At 52.1% G+C, this 13,598-nt stretch overlaps 2 protein-coding genes across 3 annotated transcripts; one reads left to right on the forward strand and one right to left on the reverse strand.

The window, feature by feature from the left end:
- The first annotated feature begins 2,478 nt into the window (after positions 1 to 2,478).
- Positions 2,479 to 6,150, forward strand: LOC107323391 (claudin-16-like). Its single transcript, XM_015882396.2, has 6 exons — positions 2,479 to 2,598; positions 3,495 to 3,616; positions 3,802 to 3,904; positions 4,206 to 4,370; positions 4,481 to 4,672; positions 5,004 to 6,150. Exons 2-6 carry the CDS (start codon positions 3,503 to 3,505, stop codon positions 5,075 to 5,077), a joined length of 648 nt encoding a protein of 215 aa, XP_015737882.1. The 5' UTR covers positions 2,479 to 2,598; positions 3,495 to 3,502; the 3' UTR covers positions 5,078 to 6,150.
- On the reverse strand, positions 5,888 to 13,229 carry YBX1 (Y-box binding protein 1). Of its 2 annotated transcripts, none has more exons than XM_015882394.1 (8): positions 12,894 to 13,229; positions 12,486 to 12,549; positions 9,142 to 9,175; positions 8,383 to 8,472; positions 7,872 to 8,174; positions 7,508 to 7,590; positions 7,138 to 7,403; positions 5,888 to 6,270 (listed from the first exon to the last, which is right to left on the reverse strand). In XM_015882394.1, the coding sequence occupies exons 1-7, from the start codon at positions 13,051 to 13,053 to the stop codon at positions 7,169 to 7,171; spliced, it is 969 nt and encodes a 322-aa protein (XP_015737880.1). In that variant the 5' UTR covers positions 13,054 to 13,229; the 3' UTR covers positions 5,888 to 6,270; positions 7,138 to 7,168. The 2 variants fall into 2 exon arrangements, with proteins under 2 accessions (XP_015737880.1, XP_015737879.1); XM_015882393.1 differs by having other exon boundaries at positions 7,138 to 7,415.
- Positions 13,230 to 13,598: the final 369 nt, after the last annotated feature.

Consider the following 13,598-nt stretch of genomic DNA (forward strand, 5'->3'; position numbering starts at 1 on the left):
GGTTGGTGGTTTAGGCAGAGGGTTTGGGCTGAAGATGTCTGCCTGCTGTTGGCTCCTAGGTGAGAGCCAAGTCTTCTCAGCCTATGGGGAGCTGCTTGAAATAAGTGTGGCTCCTTACAGTGGCCCACCGGGCCTTGAGACAGTGTGAAGGGGGACATTGCAGGTGTAGCCAAGTAGGTGATATTGCTCAAACCGTGGCTTAAAAGGTTACTTAATTTAAGCCTAAAACACCTGAATCCCATGACTGGCCTGGCCCTGCACCTCTGTAGTCATGGCCCTTCCCAAACTGCGGCCTAGTGTGGGTCTGTCCCATGGCTGCAGCCTAATGTGGGCCCTCCCAGCCAGGCCCCATCACCTCCCATTCCTCAGCTCAGCCCTACAACAAAGCACTCATTGCCGTCACCCCGCTGTTCTTGAAGGAGACCTGCAGGGTTTAATCTCTTTTCCAAGAACTCGGGGCTGGGCTGCTCCTTGCTGTGCTAATTGAGTTGATTTCTGCTTTTCCTTGGCACTGCTGGAGGCCCAGGGGTTTTGCCCAGCTCCCCTATCTTCCTGCAGCCCTTGCTTCACAGATATGCCCTATTCTCCCCCAAAACACTGATCTTAGGAACTCCTGTGACACTGCCACAGGCTCAGTCCCATGGCTCTCTGGGATCAGCCACCCAGGCTGGAAGAACATAAGAGAGGGGGAAGAATAGCTGAGCTGCAGAAGCAATTACATGTTTGGGTGCACAAAGGCTCCCACTGTCCTCCAGACAATCCCTGGTGTGTTTTGCCCATGGCAGAGTGGAATTAAATATGGGAACAGGCTGCCAGGCTTGGGATGGCCCACAGCCTTGCATGCGATGCGTGGGATCCCCTGCTATCCAAATCACTAAAAAGAGCACTTTAGTGGCTTTCTGTTTTCACTCCCTCCCTCTTTTTATCTTACAAAACCAATATGATGCAGATCTAATCTTCGTCTCATCTTCAGTGACCAAGGAAGTGTTCTTAATTATTGAAAGACTGATATATTCATCCCTCCACCTGCATCTTTTCAATGCCCCAAGCATTTCAATTTAGAATCAAACAGGTGGGCTCATTTCATATATGGTAAATCCACAGATTGGATGAGAAGAAAATAAAAACAAAACTCTTTTATATATCATCAATGCATACATGTGGAGAATAGACCAGAATTTCAGCCATTTTGTGGATATCTAAGTACTGTAAATAGAAAATGAAGGTATACAAACCCTGCTGGAAGATTTCACCACTACATGCACAGGTATGGTCAAGAAAAGTCTTGCCATGAGCCAAAATGCCACGTGAAACAGGATAATATGAAATAAAGGCACAGCAATTACTTGTGTCAAGGACCTGGGTGCCTCTGCAGGGCTGGATCTCAAGAATTTGCTCCGTAGGATTGTGCCAAAATCCCTGTAGTTCAATACTGCAGAGGATTATTTAGAGGGGAAAAATAATAATAATAAAAAAAGTACCTCTCTTAAATATATCTCACGACTTACAAGTACATACATGGGGGTGTTGTTTCCCATTGAGCCATGAGATGAGAGCACGCTAACGGCTGACAGCCATGGGGCACTGCTTATGCTGGAGGTGCTCAGAGGATGCTGTAACAAAATGCTTTGCAATAAAGCAGTTTTTTCTGGGTAGTAAGGAAAAAAGCTGAAGTATGTGGGCAGCATGAGGTGCTGCTTTCGAGGGTCAGCAATAAGCCCACAAAAATGCCTCTGGCCAAACAGCCACGTTGTCTGAGCTGGAAACCACCAGAGAGGAGTGACTGTGCATAATGGCCTGGGAGCCCCCACACAGCCAGGAAATGGACAAGCTTTACGGGCTGCATTAAGTGCCCCCTGCGAGGCTGTGTCCTTTACAGCCTTTTCCTGCATCCCTCCCTTAAAAGCTTTGGATTCTGGGGGAGCCAGAGAGATGATCACAGCCCTCTTTGAACAGAGCCCCCAGGATCCATGAGGGTCCCATCAAGGTGACTTGTTTTGCTGCCTCTGGGTTGACCTCTCTGCCAATTTGAAACCTATGAGATGTCTTTGGGAATGCTGGGCCGCTTCACAGCTGGGAACCCAATAGATAACACTAAGGGTTTGAAATCACCCTTCCTGCAATAAACTGCATTTAACTTCTTCCTCCTGCCACCTCCGTCTGTCTGCCTCTGCTGCATTGGAGCCAACACACCTCAGGCCACTCACCCATGAGCACTAATTAAAAGGTGTGATTAAATAACGGGGGACATTTGCCCAGGACACAGAGTCCCCCACCTGGGGAGTGTTTCTCTGCAGCCCCAGCTGGTTCCCACAGGTGTCAAGATGTGATGTTATTTTGGAGGCCAATCTCTGTTTCCAGCCAATTACCATTTAACCACAAGCCCCCACCCCGTGTGTTGTGCCTTCGCACACAAAGCACTCTGACATGCCCTGGAGAAGCATTAAATAGCCCAGCCCAGACGTAAGCTCACAGTGCTCAGTGGGCATTGCATTTGCATTGGGTGCCTCCACATCCCATCCAGGTGGGACTGAATCCCACTCTGTGACTTCAGATGGCTGTACCCCAGTGAGGATGAGCCTGGATGCTGTTATGAAGGTAAGGCTTTCCTGCTTGGACACAGATCTGTGTGCAGTGTTGGTGGATGGTTGGACTGGATGATCTTCAGAGCTTTTTTCTACCTCTCCATGATTCTCTATCCCCCAAGCTGCCCCCATATAGCTCCCCTTTGCCCCAAACATCATTAACTCCCCATAAAACACCTCCAAGCACAACAAATCTAGCAGCACCACCACCTGCTGCACCAGCCAAGGCTCCAGCAGTAAAACTAAGCTGTTTTGGAGTTACCCAAGCGCAAACAATGACTGAGCTTTTCCTCTAGAGGAGGAATTTTTTGGGGTGGGGAGGGTTTGTTTTTCTGCTTTAACTCAAATGGCTGAACAGATTTTCTTCAAAGCCTGTAAAACAGAGTGTTGGGGAAGGGAGGAAGGCTGTGGGGAGCTGCTCAGAAGGTATGGCCAGGAGAGGTGGGTAATCCTTTCACTGAATGATGAAAGCATTAAGAAAACCTCAGGATATCAGGAGATTCGTGCTCGGACAATGGAGTCTGACTACAGCAGCTCTTTAATGGTTTCCAAGCAGCTCTTGATTCCCAGAGGGGGGCAGTACTGAGGGTTTATAGAGTCATCTAGGCTGGAAAATGCCTTCAAGATCAATGAGCGCAATCCTCTTCGCCTACCAAGTTCTGTCACTAAGCCCTGTCCCTTAGTGCCATGTCCACCTGTGTCTGAAATGCCTCCAGGGTTGGGGACCCCTGTGCAGCCAGTTCCAGTGCTTGACCACACTCCCTATAGACAAATCCTTCCTGATATTCCATCCTCTGGCACAACTGGAGGCCACCTGAGCTGCTCTTAAGGTTGCAGAGGATGTCCTGACCCAGACAGTGGACCAGGTACCTGGGAGGTGGCCAGAGGCATCTCTGTGTTCCCTTGCAGGTGTCCTCATGAGTGCAATCTTGCAGATGACAGCATTTGGTCTCACTCTCCTCTCAGCTCTATTCCTCCTCCTTGCCACATGCACCGACTGCTGGATGGTTAACGCTGATGACAGCTTGGAGGTGAGTAGAGCAGCAGTGAGTGTGTGGCTGAGGGCATAAAGGTCTGCTCTGCTGGGCTGCTTGGAGCTGTCCCTGTTTAATGCAGGGGAGTTGGACCAGATGGTCTTTTAGGGCCCCTACCAACTCGATTCTATGATCCCTGTCACACAGAGTTGCTCTTTGAACATCCTTCCTCCTGCTCCCAGGTGAGCCACAAATGCCGGGGCCTTTGGAGGGAATGTGTCACCAACATGCAGGATGGAGTGAGGACCTGCGACCAGTATGACTCCATTCTGGCAGACCATCCAGGTAAGCCAGCATGGTCTGGAGCAGGAGCATTACTATATCAACCAACCCATTTCTAGCACTTTGCCTATTGCACCAAGTTCTTTTAACCTCTTGTGAACACCCAACGAGGCATCTTTGAGTCTGTGGCTAAGAGTTTTCCATTGAGGAGGAGATCCTTGTTGTGATGGGTTGACATTGATGAGAAACTCCTTGTCCTACATAAATATACATAGAGAGAGTGACAGTGTGGGATAATGTGATTCTGTGGGCAAAGATTTGGATGCTCTCAGTTCCCCTTTCTGCTTTGTTTGTTTCTCCCCAGTGAAGATCGTGGTGGCACGAACGCTGCTGATCACAGCGGACCTCTTGGTGGGCCTGGCTTGGGCTACTTTGCTCCTTGGGCTCGACTGCATCAAGTTCCTCAAGGAAGAACCTCGTGTCAAACTGAAGTTGTGCTACGGGGCTGGGGTCATCCTCGGCATTGGGAGTGCGTGGTCAGAACAGCTGGGACACAGGGAGCCAGAGGCAGCTCCTTGGAGGGGCTCTGGGAGGTAGGAGGTTCTATGGCTTGCTCTTAACTGACCCCGTATCTCCTAGGTATCCTGGGTCTTGTGGGCTCTGTGTGGTACGCAGTGGATGTCTACGTGGAGAGGGCCATGCTGGTGTCCCACAATCTCTTCCTGGGGGTTCACTATGACTTTGGTTGGTCCTGCTGGTTGGGGATGGCCGGCTCAACGGGCTGCTTCATGGCATCCGTCCTGCTCACATGCTGCCTCCGTGCCCACACAGGTCAGTCTGTGTTGTCCTGCAGGGATATACCTGGGTGGACAACTCGGAGGGTGCAGATGCTTCTTGCAGGCTGCAGCCAAATGAAGGGCAGCTGGCATTTGCACCCTGGCTGGGGGAGGGGAGGGGGCTGCCTTATGCCAAGCAAAGCCCCATAGGTTCTGTGGGGGCACAGGGGGAGTGAAGAAATGCTCCACCCCCAACCCAGGGCATCTTGAGTTCCTGGTGGTGTTAGCACCCATGCTGGCTGTCCAGGCTCATTTCTCCCTGTGTGTCCCATAACTGTGGCAGCAGTGACATGCAGCCCTCAATGCAGCCCTGTCTTTCCCACCAGCTCCCAGCCATCCCCAGGGACCTCGGTGCCATGTTGTCACCAGCAAGATGTACAGCATCAACTCCCGTGTGTGATGGGCAGCACCTCCTGCACCCAGCCAAGGACGGTCCCACCTCATTAAAGCACCATCACCTACATGGGACAGCTCAGCAATGTGTCACGCAGTAAGAGAAGATGCTGAAGCCTTGAGGAATGGAATCGTTTGAGTTGAAAGGGGCACTTTGAGGTCATCTTTTCCAACACCCCAACTTAGCAATGAACAGTGCTAAGCTCCTGTTGTACCCTACAGCTGTGGGAGCAGCAAAGCAGCTCTGCTCATTGCCCTGTTGTTGCTTTGAAGTAATTCAGGGCAAAGCCTCATCAGCACAGAGCAACACTGACTCCCCGTGGCTGCAGCAGCGAGCCTCTGCCCCTGTGCTGTGTGTGCTGACTGCAGTCCAACAGCTCCGTGGTTCAAAGAGCGGCTCTTACAGGTGGAAGCTGCTGCTCTACCGGGCAGCCAGAAACGCTGAAAGGCATTTAGAGATAGAGCACAACACAGACGCATCGGCCGCTAATGGCTGGTGCTCCAGCACACCGGAAAGCAATTAGAAGAGCGAGCATTAACATGATAAAAGCAGAGCGCTCATTAGTGGGAAGGAGGGGAAGCCACAGGGCGCTTAGAGCCGTCCATGGGCAGACCCGGCGGTGCATTCATTGCGCTGCTCCTCCTGTTTTGCCTATGGAAGCATCACTTCCATGTGCTGGACTAAGAGCCTTTCACCCGCATAGAGCTGAGGGCACAAACCCAGCAGTACCAACATTCAAATCCACAACTGCTGAGCAACAAATGAACTGCTCGGCTTCCACAGAGGTGGGTTTGAATGAACCAGAGCAGGCCGTGATTAACTTTAAGACCTTTATTAACAGATGCTTGCAGTTTGACTTGAAAAAATCAGGCGTACTTTTCTTACAAATTAAAAATGAGGTTCTTAAAAATCTCAACTTGACCAGATATATGAAACAATTTAAAAACCTTTAAAGGTGTATTGAGAAAAAACAGACTTTTAAAAAACGCGTTTCTTGTTTCCAAAAGGAGACTTCTTTAGGTAAAAATAATAAAAACCCCATGCTGCATAGATAATGCAGATAGTTCTTGTAATCTGGTCAACAGCAAAAAGCAAGCACTTCAGGTCTTCAGTTCCAATTCTTTTTGTTCATTTCTTATTGCTGGAATTTCATTTTCTTTTCTTCTTCATTTCTTTAAGTCTTTTCTTTGATGACTAAACTGAAAGAAAGGAATAAAGGATCTCAGACGTGGCGTCATGTGGATGTGTTCAGCATGTTGAGGCTCACCTACAGTTTAAATTCATGCTCTGTTTTTGCATACGCATCTTATCACACACAGCTCCCCATCAGCCTATACTGCAGTGATAGAAACTGGAAGCCTGCACCAGAAGCCAGAGCAGAGGGATCCAGGAGAAAGGGCACCCATTAACACCCTTCACCAGACCCTCTTAGCACCAATACCTGCCTTTGAAAGCAAAGAACCAGTGCCTACATAAGACAGCATAAGCAAATAGCTCTGCAGTGACAGCGTTTTCAGTAGGGACCCCATGCACCCCTGCAGACAAGCAGTACCACAGCCCTACAGGGCAGCCCATGCAACACCAAGTGTATCCCTTTTCAGGTGAGAAGCTCCTACCAAAATGCTCCTGCAAACTCAACATCTATTTATGAGAAACAGATGTGGAGAGGTGCTAAAGCCAACCAGCACCCAGCCCTCAGGGCAGGGCAACCAAAGCCACAATGCTGGCAAGCCTGAAGAGCTGCTAGCATCCTCACACACCTGTTTCTCCTAGCAGAATGCTTTCAGGTCACCACACCAGCATCAAAATGCTTCTTGTGGGTGAACTATCATAGCAGAGACTGATTGAGGTTTAAAGATTAGCAATATTCTATGCATTTATTCCACCGGGGAAATTTAAAGCCCGGTAGCAGAGCCCACCCAGTTAACCAGCACTCAGTTCTGTTCTGCAGAGCCAGCAAGCAGAGCAGTTCCAACGTGCATTAACACAAGCAGAACTCAAAGGGAAGCATCACAAAGTAAAGAGCCCACTGTCCAGTCACACCCCCCAGAGCACCCAACACGTACCCGGATGATGGTAGAGATGTTAAGCCGGTATTTACTCAGCCCCGCCCTGCTCGGCCTCGGGAGCGGACGTGTTCTCAGCTGGTGGTTCGGCTGTCTTCGTCTCTTTGCCATCTTGTGGTTTAGGGTTCTCTGGGCGTCTGCGTCTGTAGTTGAAGTTACGACGGTACCGACGTTGAGGTGGCTGCTGACCTTGGGTCTCATCCCCTTGGTTCTCTTTATCTTCTTCGTTTCCATCCTCTCTGGGCTGTCTTTGACGAGGAGGACCCCTGAAAGTCAAGCTGGGCTTTAACAATGCAGCATCTGAGCACTGCGATGTCCTGGCTGTGTTGCTAGAGCACAAGGCTAAAGCAAGAGCTGATCTGCGGCATACCTGCGGAATCGTGGTCTGTAACCTCGATACATGTTCTGCCTGACTGGTCTGCCTTGTTCTCCTGCACCTTGGTTGTCAGCACCCTGGAAGACAACGAGACAAGAAATGTTCTTAGCCAGGCAGTCAAACCACACAGAGGGCTGCAAGGCAGACAGCGGCCTCAGTGCACTACACAGAGCTTCCTCTTTGCCCAGTTACTTGTACCAGAAGTTAACACACTGCTTTTCAACAGCTGTACCCAACACCGTGCCAACATCTGCTCAGGCATTTTATCTCACTGCTAAGCCTTACAGAGCACATCTCGAGCATCCGCAGAGCTGCGTTTTATCGCCCTGCTCCACAGGACCCACACCACATGCGTTACCTCCACTATCTCTCCCTGCACGGGAGGGTTGGAATATTGTGGTCGACGCCCGTAGGGCCTACGCATGTAGTAAGGTGGGTACCGCCGCCTGCGGTAGGGACGGCGCTGCTGGGCTTGGCCTTCCGGGATGTTCTCTGCTCCTTCGTTCTTCTCCCCACTCTCACTGTTCTGGTAGTTTTGCTGGTAGTTGCGTGGAGGACCCCTGCGACGCGGATATCGTCTGTAATGGTTACGGTCTGCTGCGTATTTGCTGCCTTGCACTGGAACGCCACCAGGCCCTGTCACATTCGCTGCCTCCGCACCCTGAGGAGCAGGGAGAGCATTAAGCAAGCAGTGAGCACCAAACCGGTGTGATTCAGCACCCAGCACCGATTTGCATCCCCATTTGTAAAGCAATGAGCAACCATTCATCTCCCTGGATGTCGTCAGGCAACTGCTCAAACCACAACACCACAGCAAAGCCCGCAGACCTGCAGTTCAATGCATGCTCCAACAGCCCAGACGCATTTACCTTCTCTCCTTCAACCACATCAAACTCCACGGTCTCTCCATCTCCTACGCTGCGGAGGTACTTCCTGGGGTTATTCTTCTTTATGGCAGTCTGACAACATAATATGGCACAGTTACATTCACAACAGGAAAACGCTACTCAGTGCATCTCAAGTTTGTGTTGGTGTTTTGGGGGGACTGAATCTATTTATTAAGACATCCTCCTGGACAAGTCATTAAGCCACAATGGGAACTCAAAGCCAGTGTGTGCTTTATTACTGCTCTGACCTACCCAGAGCACTGTGCAGCCTTACAGCTGTTCCAGGACTATCTGCCCATACGATTCCAGTCAGAGATACAAAATAGCCCCCAAACAATGCAAGCTGCATCAGAAGTTTCTCTCTAAGCACTCTGTACATTCCTATCAGGTGTATGCATTGACTAAAATAGTTATTTGGGGTTATTTCCTGTGCTGTTCAGCAGCATACTGCATTTCTGACAGCTGAGCACGTGCTCTATAAGCACCATTCTCAGCCACGTTCTACTCAGCAAACTTTTTAACAAGTTTAATGCCAGTAACAAATTAATGCCAGCAACATAACGTGGGTCCATTTGTTCCCTAAATGGAATAAAATCCATCATAAGAGATGTCACAAGTTTCAGCACGTAAGCAGTGATTTTAGGGAGACAGGAAACCCTTGTCCCCTCCAACCCATTTGGCTGAGGTCATGCACAGCGCGTATCAAAGAGGTAACACGTTTCAGTTCCCAGCCCATCTTACCTGATGGACAAACACATCTTCCTTGGTGTCATTCCTGCAAGACAGCACCAAAGAGAAATTCAGATGTGAGACAAGCTGCGTGAGGGCCCAGCTTCAAATTCAGTTGTTTAGGGGTGAGGGGAAAGCAGGGGAGCACCGGGACAAGTAGCTGTCAGCTCTGCACTGCTCAGCCTGCTCTAAGGGGAGGCTGCCTCAAAGAAAGACCTTGTTGGGGACCTGTGTGAGGTGCTGAGTGTTTTCCTCCCTCCCCACATATCCCACCAACAGGCTCGGAGGAAAAACACCTGACAGCCCATCAGTTGGGATAGCACAGTGGAAGATGTGACATCACAGGCTATGAAAAGCAGCACACACAGCCTGCGTCCCCAGCTCCATTTCCTGCAGTGATGAATGCTCTATGAGGGCAGCAGCGTGGCTAACAGACAAGCAGGGCACAGGGAGCTTCCTGCTCCACAGTTACACAGCACAGCCCCGGAGCTGTGCTCACCGCTCACAAGCTGTGAGCCCTCAGGCTCACATCACACCAGCTGAGCCTTGCTGCAGTGTCACTTCAAGTCATTCCACAGCCCAATGAATCAACTGCTGAATGCCTTTTATTTCCTAGAATACATGTTATAGGCACAGCTAGTGCTGCAGTGCTCAGAACTGGACTCATTTAAAGCCAGTCACTCCTCCCCGTGCCTTTAACACACGGCAATAACAATACTGTGAACAACTCGATCCAAGTTACAGCTGCCCCGTCACACAGTACCAGCACCACACACCCATTTCCTTATGGAACTGACGCCTGCAAGAACTACTGACCTCAGAGCTGACGGAAAACAGTTCATCCAAAGGGCTACAGAAGGTGATCAGCTCAGCCCCAGCCCCACCAGGCAGCACCCAGAAGCTCTTAAAAAGCCTAAAACTCTTACAAACACAACATGAGATCATAGATGTTCCAGCTGAGGGCCTTGAGGGAAGCCCAGCGCCTGCATTCAGTCAGTGCTCACTGTGCTCCCAACAAATGCAGAGCTCTTCAAGTGTGGATGCTCTGCACTCCTCCCAAACCCCATTCCTCCAAGCACATCAGCTGCTCCTCATTTCATTTAGAGCCCTTTCTACATCACATTTCCCATTGAAGATCATGCTGGAGCTCTGGCTCAGTAAACGACTCAGTTACACTGAAGCAGATTAAGGTGGAGATGTGATTTGTTCAGAACCCTCCTGGTTAATTCTAAAACCCAGTGTCTGCCATGGGATTTCTGCACTAAGCCCATCGAGGAGCAGCACATGAGCTGCCACACGGATGGTGTGGGAATAACCATCTGTAAATAAGACAGGAAGCACAACAGGAGCTGCCCATTGTGAGGCACTCAGCTCATCGATGCTCTTAGTATCTTTAACCTCTTACTAAAAATAGTAATAAAAATCAGAAGAGCAAGCGGTGATTAAGAAAACACAGCAAAGCTGTCAATACAAAGCCAGTTATCAGTGTGCAGCCCCAATTATGGCAACAAGAGCAGCTCAACAGCCAGCACATTCAGTTGTTTCATTGACAGCTGACAGAATCCAAGCTAATATTTCAGAAGGGAATAATAGACGTACTTAATATTAATATACAACAACAGGCTACAACCAAAGCCAACGTGAGCTGCGAGCAGACCCAAACAAAGCTCCTGCGGCTTCCCTTGTGGTGAGCCTGAGCTATTTGGGAGCAGGGGAAATGTGCTCCAGCTCAGTTCTCATCTCTTGATAACAGGAGCTCACGCTGTGTTTCTCATTAGGAACAGCATCCTCAGGGATTAAACAGATGCCAATATAATATGAGCGGGGAAGCCATTCAGATGTCTTAACTAGCTGCTCCTGCTTCCACACTTGACTCATGTAGCAGCTATGAGTGGAACAGGAAAAAACCCTCCCAGAGGCTGTTAGTGAGCTGGAGCTGTGCACGCACCTCCAGGAGCAGGGGATGCTGCTGGGCTCCTCTAACAGCTGTTTGACACCTGACACTCAAACACCACTGGGCCAGGCTTTAGAGCTGCTCACCAGTCAGAGCTCAGAGGATGAAGACCAGGCCACAGTATAACAGGTAGATGAAAAGATGACATTTAGGCCAAATTTTCCTGAAAACATCAGTACCAACACTTGCTTCCCTGGAGGAGGATTCCCCAGCCTCCTCCTGTCAACCCCTGTGACAGCAGATTTGAAGTCACCAGCTCCCATTCCATGTATCTTTCTTCACCGTGGTAACTTGATGGAGCTCACAGCACTTTCCTGCTCCTCAGAGCCACGTGCTGTCACAAACGAGAGAAGCAGCAGTGAACTCCAGCAGGAAACAGAGCTGCCCTGGGGCCTCCTGCATCCCAGGTACCCGGCAGAGGAACATCCTCCAGGGCTGTTCCATGACAACACCACATAGAAAAACAGGGCTCTGCAGAACCACCACCACCTGCAGGCACTCCAAAGTGACTGAGGGAAGAACCGTTCTCTAGATCAGCTGCTGGCAGAGAAAACAGCCTGACAGCACGTTTCTCAAGGCCTAGACATCACATAATCACAGAACTGTATGGGTCAGAAGGGATCTCTAGAGATCAAGCCCAACCTCCTGCTAAGGTGTGTTCCCCAGCACAGGTCACAGAGGTGATTATCCTTTGGTCTTTAACATCTGTAGATAAGTAAGCACGACTCTGGGCTGACTGCTCCACTATTGACAGTAAAGTTCTTCCTTGTGCTATTATGGAACTTCCTGTGTTCCAGCTTCTACTCCCTGCCTCTTGCTCTGTGCTGCACACCACCAACAACAGTCTGCCCCCACAGACTTGACTCCTGCACTTTAGTTCCTTAGAAGCAGTGCTAAGATCCCCTCTCAGCCTTTCCTCATACAGGAGACACTCCAGGCCCTGATCTCATTCCAGCCCTCCACTGTGCTCTGCCAGCAGTTCCCTGCCTGCCTTCAACTGGGCAGCCCAGCACCAGGCCCAGTGCTCTGGATGTGGCCTCCCCATGGCAGAGCAGAGAGGAGAACCTCCCTCACCTTGCTAACAACACTGTGGGGTGCTGCTGACCTTCCTGGTTTATAGACACAACCTTCCTGGTTTATAGTCACCCTATTGGCCACCAGGTCCCTCACTGCAGATATCCCCTCAGCAGCCTGCGCTGATGCCCACAGCTGCTCCTTCCCAGCTCATGACTCTCACTGAAGCTCATCAATCCCTCTGACTCCTCACAGCCTCAACTTCACACCGAGCTTTAAACAACGTACTGACAGCCCGCAGCACCGCGCCGGGAAGCAGTTAAGGCCTTATACCGCAGGCCACGCCACCCCCCACGCGCCCCCCCACCCCCACCGCCGCCCCGCTCACCTGTTGATGAAGCCGTAACCGTTCCGTACGTTGAACCATTTCACTGTTCCCAAAACCTTCGTTGCTGGCAGAGAGAGAGAGAGGGGAGGGGGGGGGTGAAGGAGGACGAGCAGAGCGCGGCGTCATGCGCGGCACGTGGCGGGGCGGCGCACACAAAGGCCCCGCGTGGCGGACATCTTGAGCCGCAACGCCCCGCCCCCACCCGACACGCGGGGCCCGGCGGAGAGCGGCGCGCGCGCGGGGGGGAGAACGGGGCGGGAAAGGGGAGCGGGCGCGCGCATCAACGGCCAACGGGATGTGAGGGGGGGGGGATGGAGGGGATGGAATGGAGATGGAGGGGGTGGATGTGAGGAGATGGAGGCTGTGTGGGGAACGGCCCCCCCGCCCCCCGCTGCCCCCGTCCCTCACCGATGACCTTCTTGTCCCCGCCGGCGGGAGGTGCCGCCGATCCCAGCCCGCCGCTCCCGTTCCCGCTGCCGCCGTTGGGTTTGGACTCGGCGTTGTTGGCTGCGGGAGCCGCCGCGGGGACGGGGGCGGCGGGCGGCTGGGTCTCGGCCTCGCTGCTCATGGCGGCGGCTGTTCGGTGCGGACGGTGGTGGTGACTGGCTGTTTGCGCCGCCTCCCGCGGTGTGATGGTGACTGAGGCCGGCCGTGGGGGGGCTGCTCCCTGCTCCGGGCTCGCTGAGCTCCGCTCTCCGCTCCCGATACCGATCGAACTGGCCACAATGGCGGCCCGCACCGGCTAGCCACCCCGCGCGCCCCGCCCGCGCGCGACGCTATTGGCCGCTCGCCCCGCCCGTCATTCTGCGAACCAATCCCGTGCGCCTTTCCCCTCCCGGCGTTAGCCATTCCCTGAAAGCCCATTGGCCGCGCCGCCTGCCTTTCCTCATCCCCGCGTTCCCATTGGTCGCGCAGCCGGCGGTTGCTGGGCTTCTTTTTCCTCCCGCCTACTCTTTCTCCCCGCCTCCCAGCTCTGATTGGTCGCCGGCTCTGAGGGGGCCGAGGTCGCGGCGCTGCGGGTCCGGCCGTTGTGCCCGGTGTGTCCGTAACGGACCGACGGTAACACGAGCCAACGGGCCGCGGGGACGGCCCGGATGTGGAGCAGGAGCCGCC

The sequence above is a fragment of the Coturnix japonica genome, chromosome 21 (assembly GCF_001577835.2).
Source record: "Coturnix japonica isolate 7356 chromosome 21, Coturnix japonica 2.1, whole genome shotgun sequence".
In the NCBI taxonomy this organism is placed as follows: Eukaryota; Metazoa; Chordata; class Aves; order Galliformes; family Phasianidae; genus Coturnix; species Coturnix japonica.

Excerpts from the sequence above, each read along its gene's own strand:
- LOC107323391 (XM_015882396.2), top strand. The coding sequence starts at position 3,503 with ATGAGTGCAATCTTGCAGATGACAGCATTTGGTCTCACTCTCCTCTCA. Across the intron at positions 3,905-4,205 it reads CATTCTGGCAGACCATCCAG|TGAAGATCGTGGTGGCACGA; the intron begins GTAAGCCAGCAT and ends GTTTCTCCCCAG. Across the intron at positions 4,371-4,480 it reads GGTCATCCTCGGCATTGGGA|GTATCCTGGGTCTTGTGGGC; the intron begins GTGCGTGGTCAG and ends CGTATCTCCTAG.
- YBX1 (XM_015882393.1), bottom strand. The coding sequence starts at position 13,053 with ATGAGCAGCGAGGCCGAGACCCAGCCGCCCGCCGCCCCCGTCCCCGCG. Across the intron at positions 9,176-12,485 it reads GGTTACGGCTTCATCAACAG|GAATGACACCAAGGAAGATG; the intron begins GTGAGCGGGGCG and ends GCTGTCTTGCAG. Across the intron at positions 8,175-8,382 it reads ATGTGGTTGAAGGAGAGAAG|GGTGCGGAGGCAGCGAATGT; the intron begins GTAAATGCGTCT and ends CCTGCTCCTCAG.